The sequence below is a fragment of the Nyctereutes procyonoides genome, unplaced genomic scaffold (assembly GCF_905146905.1).
Source record: "Nyctereutes procyonoides isolate TBG_1078 unplaced genomic scaffold, NYPRO_anot_genome, whole genome shotgun sequence".
Lineage (NCBI taxonomy): Eukaryota > Metazoa > Chordata > Mammalia > Carnivora > Canidae > Nyctereutes > Nyctereutes procyonoides.
Window position 1 is genome coordinate 47,795,573 of NW_026575121.1, and position 27,569 is coordinate 47,823,141.

A 27,569-nucleotide genomic window follows, 5' to 3' on the forward strand; every position below is an offset into this window, starting at 1 on the left:
GTTCCACACAAATTTTAGATTTGTTCTATTTCTGTGAAAAATGCCATTGGAATTGTGATCGGATCTCATTGAATCTGTAGATTGCTTTGAGTAGTATGGATACTTTAACAGTATCTTTCAATTCATGAGCACAGAATATCTTTTTATTTGTCTTCAATTTCTTTTATCAATATCTTAAAATTTTTGTTTTTTAATTGTTATCACCTGTCAAAAAACAAAATATTGAAAAAAAATAACACATCTCTCTGTCTGCTTCCTTGTATTTACTTAGTAGTCAATGTCTTTCACATTTTCTTAATCATGGCCCTCAGTAAGAAATACATTTTACATTGTGACACACATACACACAGCCTGAATATATACAACTAAAACCAAAATTTCATGAAATAATAGTTAAATTTGCGATGTTGCTTGTATTATATTTTCTATTTTATTCTTTTTATTTCATTGTTTTTAAATATTCCTCTTGATCCACTAAATTTATCTTGTTACACACAATTTGAAAACTGCTATCGTGGAATATTTGTCCTCTTAAGAAAAATAAATAGAACTATCTCTGTAGTAGTTTGAAGCATTTATCTTTTCTTCCTGCTTTTCCAGTTTCCAACAACCGTATATAAATTCTACAAAAGTGAAATGCTTCCTAAGATGAGTTAGTAATGTTACCTCTGTTACAGAGAAAGAGAACATTGAGTCACTAAACAAAACGATAACATGAAGTCTATCTTTTGAAGGAGCGTTTATTTCTCTTGGTTGTACATATTAGAAATATGTGGATCTATTTCTCATTCCCTGTGTAATTTTATTCTGATAAGGCAGGGGAGCTCCTGCCTTGTGAAGACTTCAAACAGAAAGATGTAGTAGGATTCAAACCGGGATGTCCGATTACAAGTACTATCCATCATGACAACAGGTTGCTTAGGAGGTTTGGGAAAGTGATCTTTTTATGAGGTTGGTTGCATCTGTCCAGGACGATATTGATTCAGTTCTCCCTTTAACAGTAAAAATAGATGAAGATGGTCATAATTATATATATATCTTAATATCACCTAATAGAATTACCCAAGAGAAAGATCATAAACCTTTACTTAAGACATGTAGGAGTGTTATTTCTCATTCTTTTCTAGGAGCAACCCTTAAAAATTAATAATTCAAATGTGGAAATACTATATCATATTATTAATTCAGCACATATTAGTATTTCTTCTTTATCAGGTATTTTCACAGCTTTCTGTCAATGAAATTTGAGAGTGTTTTTCTCTGTTCTGGGATAGAGAACTTTGTTGTTTTGTTCTAAATTCTAAAAACATCCATGTTTAGCTTTCCAGTGAGTATAACAAATACTGCATATATGATAATTGCCCTAATTCAGCATTTTATTTTATTGTGCACACTGATCTTATTTATGAAGATAGTAAGTGTTAATCTGGTTAAAGCTGAGTCACAGTACTTAGTAGTCATGTAATTAGGGAGAAGTTAACATCTGCACCTCAACTTTCTCATCTGTAGTATGGGTATAATACTAATTATTAGTACTAAATGTAGTGTTTCTTTACATAGTAACCCTAAAATATCAGTAGTAAAGTTTCCCCAAAAATCACACACATAGGAATTCATTCAAACATTTATCTGACTTTGTAAAACAGTATACTGCCACATGATTTCTTAAGAATTAGATTCAGTTGCCTCCCCATATCTAGTTAAACTAGCTAAGCTAGTAGTGTTTTTCCATTTTTTCCAATTGCTTTCTCATCTGTGTCTGAAGTGCTAGTACAGTATGTTATTTTGTCTTTGCCTTCCACTAGACACTATGTTGGCTATAAATGGTGGCAATATGTTTTTGAGACTCACATAGAATTATAATGTTTTTTAGTACATATATTTTAAGTATAAAGAATACTTTATAAAACGTGATGACACACATAATAAGTATTTCTTAAATAACATCTTTAAGTTGATAATGATAATAGACCTTTTATGAATACCAAAAACTACATGAGAAAGATAATTTTAATTATTTAAATAAAATTAAATTAATAAATAATTTTAATTATTTAATTTTGAAGATTATTTTAACACTCTTGATGGCTAGATTAGGTAGGTAGGTAGATAGATATGGCCAGTATAGATAGATGGATAGACAGATAGATAGCTGGCTACTTTAGAGAGAGAAATATGTTGACAGAACTTTTTAATAAACTGATTCCAAAAGTTTTATCTGTCTTTATATTAAAGTCATCACTGTCAACATTAAATACTGGTGGGTTTAACCCACTTCATTTGCATACATTGCTCTGGTTGTTAGGCAAAATCAGTACAAGATAGGACCTGTTCTTCTGGTATGCCAAAATGTACTGTAAATGTATATGTGACAGTATTGAGTTAATTGTATATATAGAGAGGGACAAAATGCATTTTCTAAAACAATTTGATTTCTAAGTTTTCAAAATATTTTTGCACCGAAAAACATTGCTTTTACTAGGCCATGTTTCTGAGGACTTTTTCATCCATTATAACTCATTGTAGAAATGAAAAATCTGTCTATGAGAGTAATGCTGATGACTATATATTCACTTTTTTACATTTAGTGTGTTTTGATCCTCCCTGGAAATGAAATCTTATTTTCTGTTTGTATTTAGTTATAGAATGGTTTGGGCAGAATTGTTATTTTAGAAAGCAATAGAAAAGTAAACTGTGGAAAATTGAGAAAAAGAAAAACAGTAGAATAGTTAGTCCTCAGAGAACATAGCTGGGCTCCTGGCTAAAGATAAAAGTTAATTATCAAGGATAGTCTAATATAGATTAAAAAATAAAAAAGAAGCTTTATCTTTATAGAATTTTTTTATTTTTGCGTTTAGCAAAATATCCAAATACAGTGTATATAAAACCACAGAATCCAAAATATCATGCCCTCCTCCACCAAATGACCCACACCTATGCTCAAGACTGTTCTTTATCTGCTTTTGAATCAACACTCCAAACAAACTGTGGCCGTCAGTAATGTTGGTACAGTGAAGGGCTGGATGCCCACAGTAAGACCAAGAGTTAAATACATGTATGCACACATACATGGAAGCTAACTGGAAATTAAGACAACTTTTTTTAGTTTATTCTGAAGAGCAAGAAATGAGAAAGTAATTTCTCAGTGGTTAATTCAGTTCGTGCATACTGACTAATCCTAATGACACAAAACATTTTTTCAGTGGACTTGCATTGAGGAGCAGTAATGTTTGCATAAACTATCTGTTCTTGCTCTGAAATGGCCATTACTCAGGTTCAGCTTCCAGGTGCCTTAGTTGAGGAAGGACATGAACAGAGTGTCTCAGTAGATGGAGCTGCTGCATGGAGTGCTGGGTGGGAAGGACCCTCCAGCAGTGTGCATGTGGGTGCAGCAGCAAGAATGCTGTGGTCACCAGCAGCAGTTACCTTGAGAGAAGCAGCCAATGTGGCATGTTTACATCTGTGCCTAACAAGTCACATCTGGATTATGGTAGGATACCTCCCAGAGGTACATATGTTTGAAAGGCTGCCCTTGATGATAGAAAATATTTATTCCTAAGACCATCCTGAGCACATCAACTGGTTTGATTGAAAGAAACACTTGGACATTTATGGAGGAAGGGACTGTTTAGGGGAAGGAGATTTGGTCCATGGCTCTCATCAACACATCCTATTAACATAATGAGTCTAGAAGCTTTTCTTTGCAGGCCATACTGATTGGCTCCTAACATTCCTTTGATTTCGTATCAGTGTTTTGATCTGGTCTCTTTTCTCTAAAAGTGACCACATGTCTCTGTTTACCTGGGACAGTTCATGTGTCTGCCTGTTGGCAAGGCACATTTATTTACAGTGCCCATTTCCATCTCAGAACTCTCAGGATTAAATTACATAGTCATTTTCAACTCTAACCTCAAATTCCCTGTTTTTAGAATCATCACAATTCACATCCCATTTTTACCTATATTTTTGTGATAATCTAGTCTATATAAAGAGTCTGTCTCTTTAGCCAGCATTCTTTGGTATTGCATTTGTTAATGTGGATCAGCGAATCCTGATGAACTGGAACTTGTATGCAGTTTTTAAAAATGACATTTTTGTTAAGCATGCAGGCTTAAAGATGGCTGCAGATCCTTGACACAGCTCCCATTGAGAGGAGGATCTGTTTCCCCTCCGCTACCGTCTGTGCTGGCCTGGGACTACTGTGACCAGCAGAGTGTGGCTGAAGTGATGCTAAGCAGGTTTTGGGCCCAGTCACTAAGAGGAGTAAGCACCTTCCACCACCCGAGCTCCCATGAGAGAAGTCCAGCTACCCTGCTGGAGAACGCACAAAGAGGGCTGGGGCTACAATGGAGAGTAGCCATGCCTCCCAGCATGCCAGGCCTGCAGTGAAGCCATCTCTGACCCTCCGCTCAGCCCAGCCCTAACCGACACCCAGTCAATGCTACACGGAGCAAAATTGCCCAACTGAGCTCTGCCTGAATTCCTGACCCATCTCATCATGAAATACAGTAAAATGATTATGTTAAGTCATTAGGTTTTGGGGGTGGTTTTTTATGCAGAAGTAGTTATCTGAAACAGCAAAACATTTTTAGGTACCTGTTATAGAAATTATTTTGACAAAAGTACTGTTGATCCTTTGGATTTCTCTGTGAAGATCTTAAAAAAATACTTACTGGAGATAGATGATAAGTAAATGAGTTAATTTATCTTAAATCATAAAAGGTGGCAACTTGATATAAGCACCTACCATTGCCCTTACGATTTATCTGCCCAGTGTCTTTTTACTGTTCCTACCCACACTTTGGAGACCACGTTTGATTTTGTTAAGAATATAACATATTAGGGCCTCCTGGGTGGCTCAGTCAGTTAAGCATCTGACTCTTGATTTCAGCTCAGGTCATGATCTCAGGGTCTTGGATCGAGCCCTGGATCAGGGCTCTGCTCGCTCTCTGTCTGTACCTCCCTGTATGCTTCTCTATCCCTCTCTTTAAAAAAAAAAAGAAGAAGAATATAACATATTAAAGTTTAGTTTCAGCATAAAATTAAGTATATGTATGCCCTTTGACATATACTACCATTTAATTTAACAAAAAAAAAAAGTTTCTTCCATGTATTTGTTTGGTGGTCAACTGCTTCAATTTTGATATCCAGCATCTGGCACGTAGAAAGTTTGTTGAATTCATGAGTATAGGTCCCTTCAGGTCATTACATTCTGGATTTTGGCCATTTCCTCCCAAATATCTGGAGATCCCAACCCTCCCCCACCACCACCACCACAAATCAGATTAAGTATTTCAGTATCTGGTGCAAGGTATAAAAAGAAATATTCTGAATAGGGTTCATCCAAAAATGCTTTTCTCAGACTGGCAGCCATTGGTATGTTTGCATTGTTTCTGTGATATTTCCACTACAGTCTACATTGCAAAAACTGTCATACTTGAAGATCTTCATTTCATTAACCCATTCTGTTTTGAATGTCTATAAAATAATTGATTCCAGTGTTGGCAGTAGAGCAACATTAAAAACAAGCCTAGCCCTTGTTTTCCTGAGGGCCCAGATGTAACTTTAAACATAGCACAGCTGGTGTAAAGCAGAAACAAGACTTTATCTCAGAACTCCTAACTCTCTTCACAGTTTTGTTTTTGTTTTCTCCTTTCTTTCATTATCTCACTAGGGCTTCAGAGCCATGGTTCATATCTAATGACTTAGCAGTGTTTGGAGTGGGAAGATGACTGGAATAAGAAAAGATACTTCTGTTTGGAGAAAATGGGAAATTGTCAGCCTTTGATATTAGAAGGAATAGTATTCTGTTTTGTTTTGTTTTTTTTTTCTAAAATCAAATGATCTTCAGTAGATGGTTAGATTTGGTCATCCTTGCCAGGCAAATGGGAGCCAGAGATAGAGGACATAAGATGCTATATAACGTTTTTTGTACATTTTTACAAATCTATCATCACAATTAAGATTCTAGAACTGACTTACTAACAGATGGTTTGAGAGAACTTAGAAAAGAATAATTAGCATTTCTGTAGTATTTTACAGTATCCATAATACTTTAACGGCTAATTCATGTAAACTGCTTAGTGCAGTGTCTGGCACCTCCTAAGCCATCTACAGATGCTAGCTATTATTAGTAAAGTCATCGCCATCATTCTCAGCATAATAATAAGATTCATTAATATTTCCATGTCACAGATAAGGAACCTATGGCTCAGAAAGATCACCTGACATCCAAGGGAGCAGAGCCAGGCTTTTTCTGGGTTCCCTAAATTCAAATCCAGTTCTCTCTCCCTTATGATACACTCCATCAAGATTTTAGCCAGTGGGCAAAATGTGGTTGACCTTGACTCTTAACCTAAGGATAAGCTTTATCTAGTCATTGCAGAGCCACTGCATATTTTTCTGAGGCAGCAGTTTGGGGGGATGGGGAGAAAACTGTGTGTAGTATTTTAATATAATTACTGTGGAAGTGGCATAAAGAGTAAAATACAGAGGTGAGAAATTGAAGGTGGGATCAGTTAAGAGACTTGCATAGCTCAGGCATGAGTTATTTTGGAAATGGAAAGGTTTCTGTAGCAGGAACGCAAACAAAGGGACAGATTTTCTCATGTCCAATAATCCTTGCTCTTCCCATCCTCTGTAATCTATACTAGATCTGTGACAGCCCCTCATCCCAACCCCATCCCCAACTATTAAAGACTGTTGAAGACTTCTGCTCACTAGCCATTCTCCCTTGCTGGCTCCCAGAGACTTCTTTATAACTGTTTCTAATTTCTTTTAACTTCAATGTGGGTTTGAATCCTGACACTGTCTGTAACCTATCCTTCTCCATTGGCTACTCTTGGGCACCACAACCTCTTGGGCACAACCATGTGCATTTCTTTGGTTTTGTATTTTCCATCTGTGACCTGTTACTTCTCCTGGTCCAAATGAGAAAACCTTTTTAATAGACATCACCAACCCATCTTCTGCCACTTGAACCAACCAGTTACAACATGTCATGTGTAACTGATGTATTCTTCCCCTGAGCTCTTTATTGCTGGGGAGAAGAAATCCTAATTCTCTGTTGGTCTGGTAACCCAAGCTTTCTAGAAGTCTAGTGTGTTGGGTTTTGGGGTTTGTTTTTCCTTTCAGTTTTATTTGGTGCTATTTGTATTGTAATTTGAAAAGTAAGAAATACTTTGGTATCCTACAGCAATAGTAGAACAACCTCCCAGGACAAATACCTCTCTAATCATAATTTAAAAGTTCTTAAAAAATTTTAGCTCTTCCTAGCTTTGCTTGCATCTTTAAGTCATCTTCAATCAAAGGTAGCTTTTAAGAAATATTTGTAATTGAACTTTGTGTACCAGATACATACAAGTTTTCATTCATAAACATTTTTGCCCCAAATTCTGAAATGAAGAGGTGCCAAGAAGATGTATTCTGTAACTTAATCTGGTACAAATGTAGGTAACAGTTCAGATAACTTGCATATCCCTGAGCAGTTGACTCAGTGTGGTCTCTTCAAGGACAATTAGTTGGACCAGTCTTTAAATACACAGGTTTCAGATTAGGACTCTCACTAAAGGTAAAATGCATGTTTTATGTCTGAACACATTTGTTCCTTTGATAGAGGAAGCTGAGTGTTCTTATATGTATCCAACTTGAATTTTGCCCGATATTTAAATTATGTAGGAAGACCCATACCTTGTTGACAGATTTTAAAATTATCTGTTTTGATTTGGTGACCAAATATATATTAAAATACAGATTGAGATTTAGCTACACATTAAAGTATCAAATGTAGACCAGTAACTGCTTTCTTCTGCCTTATTTTGAGTATCTTGAATATGGTACTTAAAAAAAATTAGATAGTCAACTTAAGGTTTATTCAGATAATTTTTTGCATTTGGTTCTTAAGTGACAAGATTTTAGGCTTCTAGTTATAAACACTTCCTTACAAAGAACACATTACTGGGATAGAAAAATCTCCATTTCTAATAAATAAAAAGTCAAACTAAATGTGTAGTCATCACTTTCTTTCTTTTTAATATAGACATTTGAAGTGCTGTGGTATCCTAATAAGCCTAAAAAGAACTGTGGTCAGGTGGATTCAATTTACAGATCTGAGAGTGAAGAAAATGTTCAAAATTATTACCATTTTTATTTCCAGTGACATGCACTTTAGTATTAGTATTCCTTACACTTTCAATCTTTAGCCAATTTTGAATATAAATTAAACAGCATAGAACTTGGACAGAAATTTAAAATTGATTAGCTGTGTTCAGCTGAGTAATAAATGATCAACTGAGTCATGCACTTGGTGTGCCTTAAACCCCATAGCCATCGTGCATGCTCACTCAGGTTGTCTTGAAGGTTATTCTCTGTTCCTATTTTAATGAGGAAATCATTTTTTTAAAGTTTTTTTTTATGATTTTTTTTTTTTTTTGAGAGAGAGCATGAGCAGGGGAGAGGGGGAAGTAGACTCCCCTCTGAGCTGTGAGCCCAATGTGGGGCTCGATCCCATGATCTCAGGATCATGACCTGAGTGGGAGGCAGGCACTTAACTGAGCCACCCAGGTGCCCTAGTGAGGAAACCATTTAGATAATTATCTTATTTATTGATTGGTTTGGGGTTTGTTTGGGTTTTGTTTTTTGTTTTTTGGGTTTTTTTTTTTTGCAGTTTCAATTAATTTTTTTTTATTGAGGTATCACTTCTATGCAATTAAGTGCATACATCTTAGATGTGCAGCTGGATAGATCCTACATGAAGGTGCAGGACGGACATTTCATGCAACAGAGCAGTTTCCCTCCTGGTCTGTCCCTGTCACTTCCATACTCAAAGACTGACACACAGTAGCCATATCTACTCCTGAGCTGCTGGCTCTGTCCCTCGGCATCCTCTTTGTGAGATTCATCCATGTTGCTTATAGCCATAGTTAACTCCCTCCTGAGCTGCAGTAGTCCCCTCCTATGTATACACTATGGTTTTATTCTCTCTCCTGGGCTTGGGCATTTGGGTGACTTCTAGATAGGGGCTATGATGATAAGGCTGCTGGGAACATTTCAATACATAGCTTTGGCTGCATTTGTATATGCTTTCTTTCAGTGTGTATATGTAGGAATGGAATGATTGGGTCATAAATGCATACGTTCAGCAGTCGTAAGTACTGCCAAATGATTTTCCCAAGTAGCTCTCCCAGTTTCCTCTTCCACTGATCTTGGCAGTCTTTTGAATTTTAGCTAATCTGGTAAGGTTCTAGTGGTACTTCGTTGTGGTTTTAGTTTTTGTTTCCCTGGTGTATAATGATGTTGAGCACCTTTTCACATGTTTATTGATAACTTGGGTGTCTTCTTATAAGAAACACCTACAAGTGTTTGTCCATTTAAAAACTATATCGTTTTCTTATGTAGAAATTCTTTATACATTCTGGATAGAAATCCTTTGTTAGATACCTGTATTGCAAATTCCTTTGCCCAATTTTTGGCTTACCTTTTCACTTGCTTAAGAGTTTGTTTTAATGACATAAATTCTTTTTTTAAAAGATTTTATTTATTTATTCATGAGAGACACAGAGAGAGAGAGAGAGAGAGGCAGAGACACAAGCAGAGGGAAGAGCAGGCTCCATGTAGGGAGCCCAACATGGGGCTCAATCCCGGGTCTCTAGGAGCATGCCCTGGGCTGAAGGCAGGTGCTAAACCGCTAAGCCACCCAGGGATTCCCCAATGACATAAATTCTTAATTTTAATGAGTTTATTCCAATTCATTAATCTTTCCTTTTATGGTTATTTTGTGTGTGTGTGTGTCCTAATATATTTTTCTAAGATTCTTAAAGAATGTTAAAGTAATAATTTAGAAAGAGCTAAAAAATGTACATTTACAGTATTGCATAATTACCATCCACAAACTTTCAGAAATAAAATGTCCAAGTGGTAAGAGTTGAAGGCTAAAATATCATTCTCTGTTTATTAGTAGTAATTTGAGAATATATAGGAAGACCTTTGATAAGGTAAAATTTGAATGGCAAATGATTTTTATCTTGCATAGTAAAAGAAACATTTGTGTCTGGAGACAACATACATCTTTAAAGAGACTCACAGGTATTGTCAATAAAGGATAGGTGAAAATCCAGAATAATATTAAGGTAAACATGAAGTAAATAACCTACTGAGTAGGATATTTTAAAAATAAAACTTTTATAGGAAAAAAAACGTAGCCAGTTCCACATGAAAATCATCATTTTGTAAGCTCGAAGCTAAGAGGAGATGGTCTTTAATGTCTATTAAGAATTCCATGATAAACCAAAATCTTCTTAGTAAGAAGTAGTGATTTGATAACCAGGATCATTTTAAACATGGTCCAGGGAAAGTGTATTAAAAACAGGGTAATAGGGGCACCTACATGGCTCAGTGGTTGAGCGTCTGGCCTTCAGCTCAAGTTGTGATCCTGAATCCTGGGATCAAGTTCCACGTTGGGCTCCCCACAGGGAGCCTGCTTCTCCCTCTTCCTGTGTCTCTGCCTCTCTCTCTCTCTGTCTCTCATGAATAAATAAATTAAATCTTAAAAAAGAAACAGGGTAATAGGAGACATACAGTTGTTCCTTTTGGGGTTCTTAGGTTCTTAGCCATGAGATAAAACTATACTTGTAAAAACAATAGTTTACCTATGAATCATTTCCAATTTCCTTTTTTTTTTTTTTTTTTTGTCAAAACCACTGCCTGCTCTGTGTCTTTGAACCAGTCCATTAGTATGCCTCGTTGGTGTAAACTACAAATATACTTTATATTTCATTTCTTTCCACTGTCATTGCCATCAACTCAATTCAAGTCCTTGTTGTCTCATGCCTAGAACACTGCTGGTGTCTCCTATCTTCCTGCTACTGTAGTGCCCCCTAAAATCCATTCTCTGCATGTTAGCCACACTGATCTCTTAACACATATGCCTTGTAACTTGCCTGCTGAAAGGCCTTCAGTGGTATTCTCTTGTTCTTAGAATACTGGCCATTGGTCCTTTTTATCCCTCATGCTCTTTTTTCTTGCTCTTTTATTTTAAAAACTATTATTTATTTGGCAGAGAGAGGGTGTGCACGCACAAGCGGGGGAGCGGCAGGCAGAGGGAGAGGGAGAAGCAGACATGCCTGCTGAGCAGGGAGCTGAACTCTGGTCAGGGCTCCATCCCATGACACTGAGCTCATGACTGGAGCCAAAGTCAGATGCCTAACCATCTGAGCCACCCAGGTGCCCCCTTCTTGCTCTTTATGATATAACCATGGCGGTCTCCTTTTTGTTGGTGAATAAGCCTGCCACTTTCTCACTGCCTATCTTTTACATTTTCTTCTAAAATGTTTTAATTCTGGGTTTTTCCCATGCTTCAACTCTGAATCTTCAAGCTTGTGCTTTGATTTCTTCTTCCTGGAAATGCCTTCTTTGATTACCCCTTGTAATTAATATTGGCCTGCCCAAGTTACTACATAATGATCAGGATCCATTTTCTTCATAACAGCCATCACAATCTTTAGTTATATCATCTATTTGTTGATAGTGTTTCATCCAACTTGTATATAAACTTCAAGGACCAATCATTTGTCATATATCTCCAGTCCCTCAACAATGCCTAGTAGATACTCAAGAGCTATATATATTTTTTAAGATTTTATTTATTGATGAGAGACACACAGAGAGAGGCAGAAACACAGGCAGAGGGAGAAGCAGGCTCCCTGCAGGGAGCCCAATGTGAGACTCAATCCCAGGACCCTGGGATCACTCCCTGAGCCGAAGGCAGACGTTCAACCACTGAGCCACCCAGGCATTCCCCACTCAAGAGCTATATTAATAAAAATCTATGCACCCCAAATTCTTAATGGTATAAAATGTAAACAAGAGTTCTGACAAATAAACTAATTAGTTACAAAAGTAAGGGAAGATTTTTATAAAAAAAAAAAAAAAGATGAAATTCGACCTGAGCTTGGAATGATATTTAGAATTCGATTGATGGAATGTGATGAATCGCTAAACTCTACACCTGAGACTAGTATTACACTATATGTTAGCTAACTGGAATTTAAGTTAAAACTTGAAAAAAATTTAAAAGTAATAAAAATAACAGTTTCATTGGTGGGGATCACTACAGTTAAATGACCACCCTGAACAAAGAAACAATTTAGAACAGAAGATTCTCTTTGGAAAGTTGTAGGAGATAAGGTTGAATTAGATATGAAGGGCAGGAGTTTGGATATAGCTGAAGAACTAAATAGAAGGGTTTGGGTATGACACGGTTCCCAATGGAAAGCTAATGTCAGCCCTGGCAGAGGGGCTATGATTTTTCTCTGTGACCTGCTTTAACTGTAGCTCACAAATTTTGGTGTGTTATATTTTCATTTTCTTTCTATTAAATCTCTTCTGGCTTTCCTTGCGATGTCTTCTTTGACCCATGGATTATTTAAAAGTGGATGGTTCAGTTTCCAAATATTTGTAGATTTTCTATCTTTCTGTTACTGATTAATTCCATTGTGGTCTGAGAACATACTTTGTATCATTTCAGTTCTTTGATATTTGTTACAGTTTTTATAGCCCAAATATGGTCTATCTTAGTGAATGTTCCCCACACTTTGGCAAGAATGTATTCTGCTTTTGTTGAGTGGAGTGTTCTATAAATGTTAATTAGATAAAATTGGCTAATAGCCTTTTGCCCTGCTTCTCACAACTATGGTCATCTTCCTGGCAAACTGAACAGAGAGAAAAGAGAAGGAAAAAGAGGAAGATCTAGAGATTTCTCATATGACCCCTGACCCCATACATGCATAGCCTCCCACATTATCAACATCTCCCACCAAAGTGATATATTTGTTACAGTTGATGAGCCTACATTGACACATCATAATCTTTCAAAGTCCATGGAGTTCACTCTTACCTTAGAGTTTACTCTTGGTGTTGTACATTCTGTGGATTTAGACAGATGTTTAATAACTTGTACCTGTCATTATGGTATCCTACAGAGTATTTTCACTGCTCTAAAGATACTCTGTGTTCCACCTATTTATCCTTTCCTTCTACCCATCCCAGTTCCTGGCAACCACTGATCTTTTAACTGTCTCCATAGTTTTGCATTTTCCAGAATGCCATGCAGCAGAAATCATACAGTGTATAGCCTTTTCACATTGGTTTCTTTCACTTAATAATCTGCATTTAGGGTTCCTCCTGTCTTTTCATTACTTGATAGCTCATTTCTTTCTTTTTAATGCTGAATAAAATCCCATTTTCTGGATAGACTACAGTTTACTTATCCATTCACCTACTGAAGGATATCTTGGTTGCTTCCAAGTTTTGGCAATTTTGGATAAAGTTGCTATAAACATCCATGTGCAGGTGTTTGTGTGGACATAAGTTTTCAGCTCCTATGGTTAGTAAATACCAAGGATTGCTGAATTGCATGGTAAGAGTATGTGTAGTTTTGTAGGAAACCACCAAAATGGCTTTAACAGCTTACATTCCCACAGAATGGGAACAGAACAGGAACAGGAACAGAAATGAGTGAGAGTTCCTGTTGTTTCACATCCTCACCAGCATATGTGGTGGTGTCAGTGTTCGGACTTTGGCCACTCTAGTAGGTGTGTAGTGGTATTTCATTGTTGTTTTAGTTTGCATTTCCCTGATGACATAGGATGTTGGAACATCTTTTCATATGTTAATTTGCCATCTGTATATCTTCTTTGATGAGGTGTCTTTTAAGGTCTTGGGCTAGTTTTTCATTGGGTTATTTTCTTATTGTTGAGTTTCAAGACTTCTCTGTATATTTTGAATTATAATCGTTTATCAGATGTGTCTTTATCAGATGTAAAAATATTTTCTCCCTCAAAGGCTTTTTAATACATTTAAAATGCCTGAGTTGCATTGTCATGATCCATTGGTTCCTCACAAACTATTAGGAATCCATTCTTCTGATAGAGTGTCAGCTCTTAATTTCTTGGAAAGCAGATTATCTTTATTAACATTGGAATGGAGTGTCTCTGATAGCTTTGAATATCTTTTTAGTGTCCTTACTCTCCTTGCTTAACTTTTATATTACATTTATAAGTTTCCCTCTGTCTTCTTCAGTATGCATTCTGGAACCAAGAGAAAGTCAGAGTGGAGGAGTGTGGTTTCCTTTCATTATTCAAGCTAAATTACCAGAAATGCCCTTTTAAGATGAAATGTTTAGTCACTTCAAAACAAGTCAGTCTAGAGGAAGAGAGCGGCCTTACTTAGCTCATGTTTTCCATCCTTGGAAGTATTGATGTTTCATGCTAGCAAACTGTGGTAGGAACTGTCACCTCCTCGCCAAAAACAATCCTTTTTCTTCAGGACTGCTGTAATACTTTACAGAAAGATTAAAAATATCAATCCCAAGGGTGGGGAAACAGACACTCTAATTTAAGCACTGTTGGTTGAAGTATCAATTTTGGGATGTCAGTTAACACTGTGTGTGTGTGTGTGTGTGTGTGTGTGTGTACGTGTGCTAATTTAGAAATGTGATTTTTCTGGTTCAAAAGTCATGCCACACTCACGCATATATACCTTTGAGATGGAACTCACACTTCTAGGTGTAGTTCATCAGATTGCTGTTTGTTAGTAAAAAAAAAAAAAAAAAAAAAAGTGGGGGGGAATGGGAACCGTTTCTATGTACCAGTAGGGAAGGAATAATTAAATTATAGTACAGCTACAATATAGAACCTATAATATGTAATACTCCTTAGCCATTAATAGAATGTATATCATTTATTGAAATAGAAATTTCCATGATATCAAGTGAAAATATCAAGCCACTGAATATAATTAGTATAATCCCCTTTTACAAGAATTTATGTCTATGTTTATATAGATTCATACAGGAAAAGAGTCTGGAAGGATAGATACCAAAATATATTATTCTCGTGGAGATGGGATTAAAAACGTTTTTCATTTCCCTCTTTACCTATTTAAATATTGCTAGAGATTTTTATCATTATGTATAACGGTTGACCCTTGACCAGCACAGATTTGAACTGTGCGGGTCCACTTATATGCAGATATTTTTCAATAAATATAGTAAATGTAAATGTATTTTCTTTTTAATGAGTTTCTTAACATTTTCTTTTTCTAGTTTATTATAAGAATTCAGTATATAATATATATAACATACAATGTATGTGTTAAGCAATTGCTTATGTTATTGGTAAGGCTTCCAGTCAACAGTAAGACTACTAGCAGTTGTTTTTGAGGAGTCAAAAGTTATATGCAGTCATTTGCCATCTTCCCACATTGTTCAGGGTCAGCTGACCTTATTTAATCTGACCAAGGAGAGGGGAAAGAAAACCTACTTTCATTTTGGAGAAAAGAAAAGATTTCTATATTCAAAACGGTAAAAGAAATAGAACCTATGAGAAGGGCCGAGATGTTACAAATGACAGCTCATGAGTTGGGGATAAAGTTTTTAACATTGACTTTTTAATGCTAATGTTTAACAGAACTGACAGAAAGGACAGAACGGGTTGTTTCAAATATGAGTTCTGCATCACTAATGATGTTCAGATAGAACCATTTGGTAAGGTTGTCATGGAAGTGATTGGAGCATCGAATGGTTTGACATTTTGCCTTGAGACTCTCTTGGTAGATGAGATTTTTAACACGGGTAGAAGGTTGAATAAGGGCACCTATAAAAATCTTTCTGATGTTCATTCCTAAACTCAGAATTGTATTTCAACCTGCTTGTGAAAAAGTGGCGAGGAAGAGAGCAGCATGATAAAATTCACGTGAGGCATGACCTTCTTTTAATATGCTACCATACAACATCCTTGAAAGGGAGTTAAAGGAGCTGACAGGAATGGTTTCTGTCTACAACTTATCACTGGTGAAGAAATGAAGGGAAGAAGGAACTGATTCTGAACTTGCCACAATAGAAAACCATGAACTGTATAAATACAATATTATTTGGGATCATGAAACCAATTAGGCCTTTGATTTCTAAACCCTGCTGAACCTCACAATTAGTCTTCAGAGCTTACACATACAGTACATATTTTTTCATAGGCTCTTTGGGGGTCCTGATCCCACAGATTCAGATTCAGTAGCTCTGGAGTAGGGCCTGGGGATCAGTATTTTTTAATTCTTAAGTTATATTGGTGATTGGCCAAGTTTAGACACAACCATAAATAAAATGCACATATACACATATCAGGGAAGTTACCAAAAAAAGGGAGAAAACAAAGACCATTGGAAATATCAAATGTGTTGAACTGTTCACAAAGCTGCCTCACTGAGAAGCCTGTCAACTATCTATAGCAAAGTGATACTCCAGTCTATATTTTTGATGTTCCATTCAGTGCATTGAACAGAGCTGCTTAAAAGAACTAACTTACCAATACGTTATGTAATCATGCTCGTGGATGCAATAAACAACGTGAAAATGCATGTTGATAAAACGTGTGTGTCTGCAGACTCTAAACAAAAAGTTGTTTGATCTGCATCACCATAACCCTGGTCATGCTCTTAAAGGAAACGTCAAGGAGGATACGCTAAAGTCGAGGAGAAACCAGCTGGCTGATGTTTAAGACGTAGACAGGGTGGTATCCTGCTCGTGATCAGGTTCACAGTAATACATACACTGAATGGCTTTGGAATTCATCTTTAATTTCACTCCCAAATTATGTTAGTTAGACAAGGGGGAGTAGAAGGCAACTTGTAACACTATTAATGAATCTAGAACATGAAATGAGAGGAATTGCCATCAGCTGCTATGCAAGTGCCTGGTCTTCCTAGATAGTGTAATTGACCCTGTTATAAATGGCACATTTGTCTTCCAAGGCCACTCTGCCACCCAGACTTGCAAGTTCTGTTTAGCTGCCAGTGAGCTAGTTCCCTGCACTACGAGGCTTCAGGCCACAGGAGCTGTGGGAGGTTCTACAGACGGAACCTGCAGGCCATGTGCAGGCCCTGAACCACCCCAGATGCTCCCCTGGCTTTTACATTGTCTCCTGCATGTCCTTCTGGAATGCTCTTTCCCAGGCACCCGCCCAGCAAACTCCCCTTACTCTCTTTCTTGCTCACATGCCACCTTCCCAATGAGGCCCACCCTCATCATCTAACTTAAAATTGCACCTTGTGCCCCCAGTCCCTGCCCGGACCCACATTTTCCTTTCTGCGGGACACTTAACACCTTTCAGTAATTATTTGCTTCGTGTCAGATGTCTGTCTCTGCTAGATTGTCATCACTTTGAGGGCAAAGATCTTTGTTTCGTCCATTGATGTATCTTAAGTGCCTAGAATAGCATCTGGCACATAGTAGGCTCTTACTCAAAGAGTTATAGGTTAAGTGCATGTATAAATGTATATATGATGCATTGATCATTTATCACTAGTTATTTATGCTGTGCAGGCAGCTTTCATCAGAGCCTTCCATGTTCCCTTGGCTAAAACCATCCCGCAGCCGAGGTCCTGAGCCCCCGCACACTGGCAGGGACCGCTCCCCTGGTAGAGTTGGAAGTCTCTACTGCTTGGTGTCTTGTCCCCACGAGATCTGAGGCAACTTCCCCTACGTTTTGGCTTTTGTTCTCCTGTATACTTTCACACCCCTTGTAAAGATCAGCCTGTTGGGGTTGTGCTTAGAACAGTACTAAAGCTCTCAGCAGTCACTCGGTAAATGATTATGTATTGATTATCAGTGGTGGCCCACTGCGTTCTGATTTTTAGTTTAAGAGCACCTTAGGAATTCTCTAGTCCAGCTCCTCTTATAGTTCAAGAACCTGGAGAACCAAGAGATTAAGTTCATTTTCCAAATTCACCAAACGAGCTGGAAGCAGTTCTGGAACTGGAGTCCGGGTCTGGGGTCATGTGTCTGTTTTTTAGTACACTGTTTTGCTACAGCAAGGGAGGAAGGTTTCCCCATGCCCTCCTCTCCTCTGTCAACACAAGGCACCTCTTCTTTCCTTTTGCTTTCTCACCCACCTTTTTCCTTAAAGAGGATTTGGTTTCTCCAAATCTTACCCCTACATCTGGGACCCGTTTTGTCATCCCAACCCAAAGCCTGGAGCTTGCTTCCCCACAGATACCCGTATTTGGAGAAGGCTTTCCTGCTTTGCTTGTTGCCTGCTAACCTCAGGCTCATGCTTGGCAGGGGGGAGGAGAAAGGGGGAAACCTGGTTGGTGGCAGGTGGCTGCGCATTCCTTAACTTAGGGTCAGTCTGTTCTGCCTGCCTGTCCAGGAGCTCCTCACCTCCATCAGCTTCTCTTGTGTCTGACACTTGGAGATGCAGCAGTCTCCCAGCAGTGGGCAGGAGGGGAAAGAAGTACTGCCCTGCATTTATGTAGTATTTGGATGCTTCTAGGTGATCTCTTCAGCTTTACAGCAACCCATGTGTTAACTGGGAACAGATACTCCTTTTTTACTGACAAGGAAGTGAAATACAGGTGAATAGAGTAAATGCTTTGCTCGCAGCCTCAGTGGCAGGGCTGGAAGCTGAGCCTCTGAATCCTGGTTCAGAATCTTTTCCACTGTGTCATATTTTAATGTTAACAGAAAGAGCCAGAATTTCTCACTGTCTGCTCTTCTGAAATGTACCTAATACCTTTTTTCCTGAAGACCTTACTCAGTCTTTGAAAGTCTTCTGAGGATATCAGTCGATTTCTCTACGAATTTTAACATGTTGGTCTTAGCAAAGATCACTGACAATTCAAACAATGATGTAATGGGCAGGTTCTCTGATACTAACTAAATTGTCATCTTCATTTGACAATTCTTAAATGCTGTCACATAAGGACCTGTGTTTGCAGGGTTGTGGTTGCCCTTTTGAGAATCTGTTGGTAACATTTATTTGGATTCTTGATTCAAACAGTGTATTGTACAGAATATAATGATTCAATATTTTTACAAGTTTTGAAAATCCACATATTTGTAGTTTTTAATTAGAAGTGTAAGAAATTTTTCTTTATGTAGGAAGCATACTGTATTTAAACTAAAAATATTCTCTAAAATGTTTATTTCTTAGCTAATAATAGAAAATGATGTCTAATCACTTTCCTTTTTGTTAAGTCTTGTAAACAGAGATTGAAATTAATTTTAACCTAATTAAATCTAACCAATACATTTACTCAATTATATTAATGTTTATGTTACCTCAGGCCAAACCAAGTGTTCTAAAACACACTGTGGCATATATACTCTCATAAGAAAAATGAAATGCAGTTATATCTTTGCAAGTAAAATAAGGTAGTGACATTGTCCTGATATGACTGGCAGTGTTAGCTCCTGCCAAGCTTCTCTGCACAGCAGGTCAAGAGGGCTTGTATGCAAAGCAGCTGATACACCGTGGCTGTAATGCAGCTTCATCTTGCTGCCATTTGTCCTTTGAGAGGCCACAGGGCACACGTAATTGTTGGTAGGTAAGAATCCTAGAAGATGGGGAAAACTCTTGTGTCATATGTCCAGAGCTCTCAGTATGGTGAGGCCAGAAAGCAGAAGGCACGAGTGGTATACCATAAATTCATAACAGTCATTGATAGAAATCGGAGTTGTCCAAGTCCGTTTCCTGCAGAGTAACAGTTCTAGATTTACCTTTGATACTGCTATCTCCCCCACATTTTTAAATTTTTATGTTTCAGTTTGCTAAGTGGCACACCACCTGGAGCATGCCCTCTTGTTGAAACCATTCTCAGTTTGATCTAGTGCCAGTGAAGAAAGTGAGACTCTTTTGGAAATATAATTTACTCTACAAATTAGAATGAGAGGAAAGACCCGTTTTAACAGAATGATAAAATTGTGGAAGTATTCTCACGAATATTAACCACCCACCCTTACTCAGTTTCCTGAATGATAAAAACTCTGTCTCGCCCCAGTGAAGTCTTGACCCACATGACTGTTTTCTCTTAAGAGATTAGCCGTGTCCAGTCACATTTGTTGTTGCTTGTGTGCAACTTTGCGGTTTACTTGATAAATTAGAGATGCATTCTGCTTAGGGGACAGCGCGCGCACACACACACACACACACACACACACACGTTGATTTATACTATAAAATCATGAGAAGCTTTTAAAATGATGTTTAAAGTAAACCTAATAGCCCTATGAAAATATATTAGCAACATTTCATAGAATATAAATGAAAATAGTAAATAAACATGCAGAGTAGCACCATGTATTTTTACAAGGTAAGAAAGCATTGTAAAGAGAATCATCTGTAGGTACCAAAATGATGTAGGGCCTTTTTTCTTTCTTCCTTTCATACCTTTTGTTATCCTTATTGGTTGAGCCTTTTCCAAATGCCATAACTCACAGACACCTTATGTTAATCTATCTGGCTGTATAACAGAAATACCATAGACCGTGTGGCTTAAATAACTGGAGTTCATTTCTCTCAGTTCTGGAGGCTGGAAGTCCCAGATGAAGCCTCAGGCAGATTCCATGTCTGGTGAGGGCCTGCTTCCTTAGTTCATAAACTCATCTTTATGCTGTGTCTTCACACAGTGGTAGAGGAAAGGGAGTATTCACCTATCTCTCTTATATATCAAGGGGCACCAGTCCCCTTCATAACCTAGTCACCTCCCAAAGTCCCAACCTCTTAAAATCCCAGTGGGGCTTAGGTTTCAACATATAGCATAGAGGACAGGGGCACAAACCTTCATTCTATGACATACCCATTCTGATTAGGAAGGAAAAGAAGAGACAACATCAATAAAGCTAATGATTGAGAAATGTTTAATCCTTGTCAGGCTGAAAAGAACCATGATCATCTTTCAACTGGCTAATCTAGACAGTTTTATAAAAGGATAGAATGTAATTGTTTTATTTGATAGTTTCCATCCTATTGATTTCTCCTATCTTTTTTCTTGTGAACTATTTGAACATGACCAGTGTATGTATTTGTGGAACAGAGTAAAATGCTGACAATTATAAACTATTTACTCAGCAGAGCTATTACCTCATCAACTGAAATTTGAGTAAGCATCTCCTAGAATGAAAAAAAGTTTAAATTAATCCACCTCACAGGATTTATTCTGAGATTCTGAGAATAATTTTCCAAATATATCTGGAAAGGTAAATTGATTTTAAAAGATGTATAATTGATGAATTAACCTAATTTCAGAAAAACCATTTATGATTCACTGTAAGAGCAGCTCCTAAATGCCCTCAGGTAGATGTCAAGGCAAGTGGAGCAAATAATTTTTCATGCAACTAAGGAGAATATTTTTAGCAGAAAAGAAGGAAAGAAAGGAAATACGTTTTAGCCGTCGAACTTTGCACTCACTTCTACAATTCACATGTTGCGTTTACTCCCTTGTAGGTATGAGAAAGTGCCAGTCATCTTGGTTGGGAACAAAGTGGACCTGGAAAGTGAGAGAGAAGTGTCATCCAATGAAGGCAGAGCCCTTGCGGAAGAGTGGGGCTGCCCCTTTATGGAGACTTCTGCTAAGAGCAAAACGATGGTGGATGAACTCTTTGCAGAAATCGTGAGGCAGATGAACTATGCTGCACAGCCTGATAAGGATGACCCGTGCTGTTCTGCATGTAACATACAATAGCATTCACACATGGCTGTCCTGGACGGGACTTGCCCAGTACCATAGGCGACACACACCTCGTCCGCCCGACCACAGAGCTTGCAGGACGTGTGCTGTGAATCTACAGTGAGGTAGCAGCCCTCATTCAGCATTGAGCAGTGATTGTCAGTCGATATCTCTGAGTAACGTTTGGGTTCAGCAACCACAGTCTTCACTATGGTCCTCAGCCTCCTGTATGCACCTGCAACTTTAAGGCATAGCCAATCGATCTACAGGGTGATCTCCTTTTGAAAGCTTATGATGGCATTGTCACAGGGTTGACAGAAGCAACTATTGTATAAATTAAAATAATCACGAGAAAACAGAAGAATCCCTATGACCACTTGCAGTTAAAATATTTTGTCTTCTTTAAAAAAAAAATAAGTAAAGGAGAAATATTTTCCTATGAGAGTACTGAATTTCAGGACTTGAGATAGTGCTTCTAACCAATGTATTCCATCAAGTAGGATAATAACAGCTGACCTGCCAACAGCATTATAGGGAGAGAATCTTTCCTGAGCTGACGTATCCCTGTTTCTCGAAATTGATGCCTAATTGTAGATGTTATCCTAATTTGTGACGCAGAACTAACTTGTGCATCAATCCTTGATAGAGCAGAAGTCAGAACAGGTTGTGTAAGAATACAATCTGGCTTTAGAATGTGTGAAATCACCTGCTTTGCCATAGAAGATGGAAGCTCTCACAAGGGTTTGATCCGCATTAAAACCCCAAACCCACCCTCTGTTAACAAACCAGGGATGGTCTTAATTACTTTACTGAACAAGGAAGCAACTGTAATGGGAAGATTGCCTAGCCTTACTCACAAGAAGTGTTCTGGTAGATTAGTTAACTATAGTACCATCGTGTAAGGAAAATGAAGCCATGTTGCATCCACATGTTCCCATTTGCAGAAACCTCACAGGACAGTACAAGTATCTTGCATTTTTACGTTTGTTAAAGCAGCAAATTCCTTCTTGCCTTTAAGGGCTATGGTTGTGGTGTGATTCTTGGCTAACCTGCTTTCAAAATCCATTTTGCTATAGCAGAGCTTTATTGCAGGCATCTAAAAATTGAATAACCATGTGAAATAATTTGGGCTTAAAAGTAGAACATAAATTATAGAGTGGAAGGCAAGGGACAAAAAAACCCTTTTATCTTTAATTTTCCTGGGGAATTATATAAAGATTTTCTTACAACAATTTTGCCCTGATTACTGAAGTGGCAAATAAAGCTAGAGCGAATATTTTGTTTTGGAAAGGTGCTCAAGCTCTGACATTTTTGGTTTCCATAGCCGTGAACTATTTATTATTTGCATGACTAATGGCACAGGAAAAACCTATTCATAAGTTTTACAATCAAGTGTAGAAGGGTTTTCAACAAACTTCAGAGTTATAAGTGCTGAAGAGAGTATCTTGAGCTAATCCTCTGAAGATAAATTTGGCCTTCAGAACTCAGTATCACTAAGCCTGCGATCTGCGTACTTGCCCCACACTTTGTTGGTTTCACACACTTGTGCAAGTAACCTCTGGTCTTATGTGTGTACCTGAGAGAAGAGTGTGTGTGTTTGTGTGTGCATGTGTGTTTATTGTTCCTAAGAATTTGGCACAAGTCAGAGATAATTGCCTATACTGAGAATCCGTACTGCGGAATATAGTGTATCAAAAGCCTTTTTTTTCTTTTAAATTATTTGCGTGGTTTTTTTACACATTATTTGAAATCATTGCTAGCCCCCAAGTGTTTAGTGAACTGGCATTGAGCTGAGAGGATAGCAAAAAAGATGGACAGTACCCTTCACAGATGAGAAAACAGGTATGTGGGTACCACCAGGCCGGGATTATCAAAAATCTTTGAATTGTGAATATTTGCATCCTTCAATATAGTTTTTTGTTTGTTTGTTTGTTTTTTATAACCCCCAATTGTGAAGCACCTTGTTTACAGGACAGAAAGTTCTAACCAATTTCCTTGAAACCAGTTCCTGTCTGTAACAGTTGATTCGACTCAAAACATTTAGAGAAATCAGAGATTCAAGAAGTAATGATTTTATCTACAGAAATAGAAATCTGTCAGAGAAGCGGTTGAGATTTGAAGCCTCTAACTTCTCAGAATGATTTTTTTTTAGATTTCCGTATTTAACAGCAATTTATGACAACTAAGATGACATATTAAAAACATCTGTAAAGACTACAGTTTTACATTATGGATCGCTATGCAGACAAGAAAAAGAAGTTAAATAATACGAAAGGTATGGCGAAAACATAAGATGGAAAAAGATTATCTACAAATTCAGATTTTCGTTTGAAGTGTTTGTGTCAGACAAGTAGGCGGGCTTTTACTGTACAGATGTTAATAAGAACCAATTTGGCTGCTTGATCAGTGTTTCCACACAGCCCTTCGTGTTTAGGTGACAAAGCATCAAAGATACCCAGAAACATGGGAACCCTCTCGTGCTTTTACTGTTGGTGTTTCATCTGGTATGAATATAACTCAGTTTGAATGAATGTGTTTGTTGAGATGTTAATAACAAGCTGAAGAACAGGAGGATTAAATGTGTTGGCACACGAAGTCACAGTGGCTACAGAGAAAAGTCGGTGACCTTGCGTCGCGATGGATTTTACGCCCTGATCAGACTAGCAACTAGATAAGTGAAAGTTTTCTAACATGCCTTAAAAAATGTTATGGTTTGATCCAAAGACCCACTTTTTCTTTAGCTGTTTGTTTTCATTTTGTCTCGTTTAACTTTAAGCAAAGGCAGTGTTTTTTAAAAATTATTTTTTCTCTTCTGTTGCAGCAGCTTTGGGGTGGGGGGGGGTTGGGCGGGGTGGTTCTTTTTTAAGCTGTGATAGTGATGGTAACTGACGCCTTTCATTCTGTTCGATTTACACCAAACAAGCCAGCATCTGATCAAAAGCATTACCTAAAATCTTCCTTAAACTATTGAAAGGTGCTTTGATGATTTTCTCCTTTGGTTTGTAGAATTAGAACTGAGCTTTTGACAAAGCGCTTAGAGTTGCCATCACTTTTCTGTGGTCAAACTACTGATACTTGCTTTTCTTTATAAGGAAATATTGCCTAAGGATGTCTGCTGTTTGTTTTCAGAAGTTTTCCAGTGGGAATGCTGTCTGCGTTATGTCTGAATGTGCAAGTGCGTATTTTGTTTGTTGCTGTTGGTTTTTGTTGTTTTGTTTTGTTAGATGTTCCTCTCACTAGCCTTGTGTTCGCACTGGTAAGCTTTACTTGTCTCCTTTGCCAATCAAATGTTAAAGACTATGGGGGTCTTTTTTTCTTTTTAATTAACGTGTCATTGTGCATCTATTAAATCTTGATCAGGGTTTCAAGAATGACTGCAGTGGGTTTTGGAAACAGACTTATCATTATTGATTTGGGGTTTCCCAGAGATATAGTTCACAGTTAATTGTTGAGCTCTAATACAACTGACCATTTAAAATTGAACAACAGTTTATTGTTTTGTAACAATGTCAGTTGTTAAACCTTGACATTTCGATTAAAACATGAATTGTAGTTATAACTCAATGCAAATTCAACAGTTGTATTTGGAGTTAAATTATTTTAACAAATAAATTTATTTAATGAAACTTCCTGTGGATTTGTTTGGTTCAGTTTGGTTTTGTACATGTTTGTGAGGGAAATGTGTTCAATATGTAGGAAAACAACTAAAACTTGCCATGGAATGAATTTAATACTCATGATAGAAAAATATTCAAGCTGAATTAAATTGAGAATGCATCGTATAAAAAGGGAGGTTATTAGATCATGTTCATACCCCTTAAAAATAATAACACAAGAAAGACTTTAAAATCAGTAATTATAAATATAAACTTATCTCCATAAATAGTATTTTATGTTTTTATGATAGCTAATTTGAAGTCTCAGTGCCAATGTGAACAGAATTGTTCTAGATAATTAACATTAATTAGCAGTTGCTCTGTGGTCCTGCTAGTTAGTATCACTAAAAATGTATCCGTGTCCTTCTGTTGATGGGTCAGGGCTGTCTTTTTGTTTAGGTCTTGTGGATTTTAAGGTACCAGAAGCTGGAGGTTGCTGCTCTGGAGGGCTGGAGGGCCTGCCTGTTCTATATGGGGCCCTGTGAATGTTGACAGATGCTGTTAATTATGTACAGCCTTCAGCTGCTCCGATAAGGAGCCCATTCATTCCCTAAGCCAATTTAAACTATGCCTTTTGGTTATGTTGCCTTCAAACTCTGTTGAAATCCTCTGGCAACATTCCATCAGTTTAGAGGCTTCATTGTTTTAGAATATAAGAATAATTTGAATGAATATAACAGAGGCACTGTAGATAGAATCTCAAATATTTAAAGGAAAATGTGCCTATACTTTAGCATAATAAATAAATATCTGCTGGTTAGCTTATCATCTCATTTGAAGCATTTGTTGAAGTATTTAAACCTATTGAATTCTGATTTTTTTTTAAGATTTTATTTATTTATTCATGAGAGACACAGAGAGAGAGGCAGAGACACAGGCAGAGGGAGAAGCAGGCTCCATGCAGGAAGCATGATGTGGGACTCGATCCCAGGACTCCAGGATCATGCCCTGGGCCGAAGGCAGGCGCCAAACCACTGAGCCACCAAGGATACCCTGAATTCTCATTTCAATTGGGAGAATATCTTTATGGCAGAAAAGCAGTATTTTGAGTAAGTACTTTGAAGCAGGTTGCACTGTTTGATTGTTAGAAGTCCATGAATGGAAATATGTGTAGCTGGAGGAATAAAGGGCCACCCAGTTTGGAACCCATCTGCCCCCCAGGACTTGTGAAGCACAGAAAATGGTCACAAACTCCCTAAAAAAGCTAACAACGTGTTTGTTAATTTTCAAAATATATGTTAACATATAAATACTAATAGAACAGGGGTGCCTGGGTAGACCAGTTGACTAAGTATCCAGCTCTTACTTTCAGCTTGGCCATGATCTGAAGGTTGTGAGACTGAGCCCCAAGTCAGACTCCGTGGTGGGTGTGGAGCCTGCGTAAGATTCTCTCTCTCCATCTCTGGCCCTCCACCCATCCACCCCTGTGTGCACCGCATGCTCTCTCTCTCTCTCTCTCTCTCTCAAAAAAAAAAAAAAAATATATATATATATATATATAAAATAATAAAACATAGTGACACTCCATTTGTTAAATAGATAACTGGTTTCACATTTTTTAAATATTAGTTTTTTCCTGCTTTTGATTTCTTTTTTCTTTGAGGTTTTTGAAAGATTTGCTGCTCTAACAGGTAAGGTGATGTGTTATTTCTTTTGATACTTCCTTACAACAGTAGTCCTCATGTTACCTTCTACAGATTCCTCCAAGGCTTATTACTGAAGAAAAAGATAGAAGACTATGTGCTTGACAGATTAAACACAAAGACCTTTTAGTACACACGAATTGAGAAAAAAGAAACTGAAGGAATGATTACTTGATTTGGTTTATGGGAACTCTTTTTGCAAAGTCTTTCCATTTCAAAGACTTAGTGGTATGAAAGACTGCATTGTTTTATCATAGGATTACAAGTTTACATTGACAGCATTTAGGGTATGGTTTACATTTTTATCTTTAAAAATCAGATATTAATAAATACAAAGAAGAAAGGGAGAAACCACCCAATTTCCAAATCTCCAAAACAACCACATTGACATTTGGTGTAAATGTCTTTCTGTGCATATGTACATATGCAGACACACACAGGCAGAGAAATAAATAACTCCATGTTTATATTGAGAAACTGGCTCTAAGTACCAGAAAAAGGAATCACCCAAGGCTACTACACTAATAAAGTGGCAGAGTTGAGGTGCAGACCCAAGTTCTAACTTTTCATCCATTCTTTTCCCCCACAGTTAATTCTTTCTCTTGAGTGGTGTCCACCCATTGCTGGCTCACTCAGCTGTTACTCATCAAGGGTGACTCTTACATCAGGCCTGGTGCTGCAATCCATAGACAGGATATGCATACAACCCCTGATATCAAAGACATCCTAATTGTCTTACCCCATTCAACCGTTGTAACAAAATATCATAAACTGG

General features: G+C 37.5%; 1 protein-coding gene across 1 annotated transcript in view; it reads left to right on the forward strand.

Moving 5' to 3' along the window:
- The window catches only part of RAP2A (RAP2A, member of RAS oncogene family), a 35,281-nt gene extending 10,160 nt beyond the window's left edge, over window positions 1-25,121 (forward strand). The window contains exon 2 of the mRNA XM_055336098.1: window positions 21,273-25,121. Within this exon, the coding sequence (XP_055192073.1) occupies window positions 21,273-21,510 (238 nt within the window). The 3' untranslated portion in view covers window positions 21,511-25,121. The remainder of the gene's footprint in view (window positions 1-21,272) is intronic.
- Window positions 25,122-27,569: the final 2,448 nt, after the last annotated feature.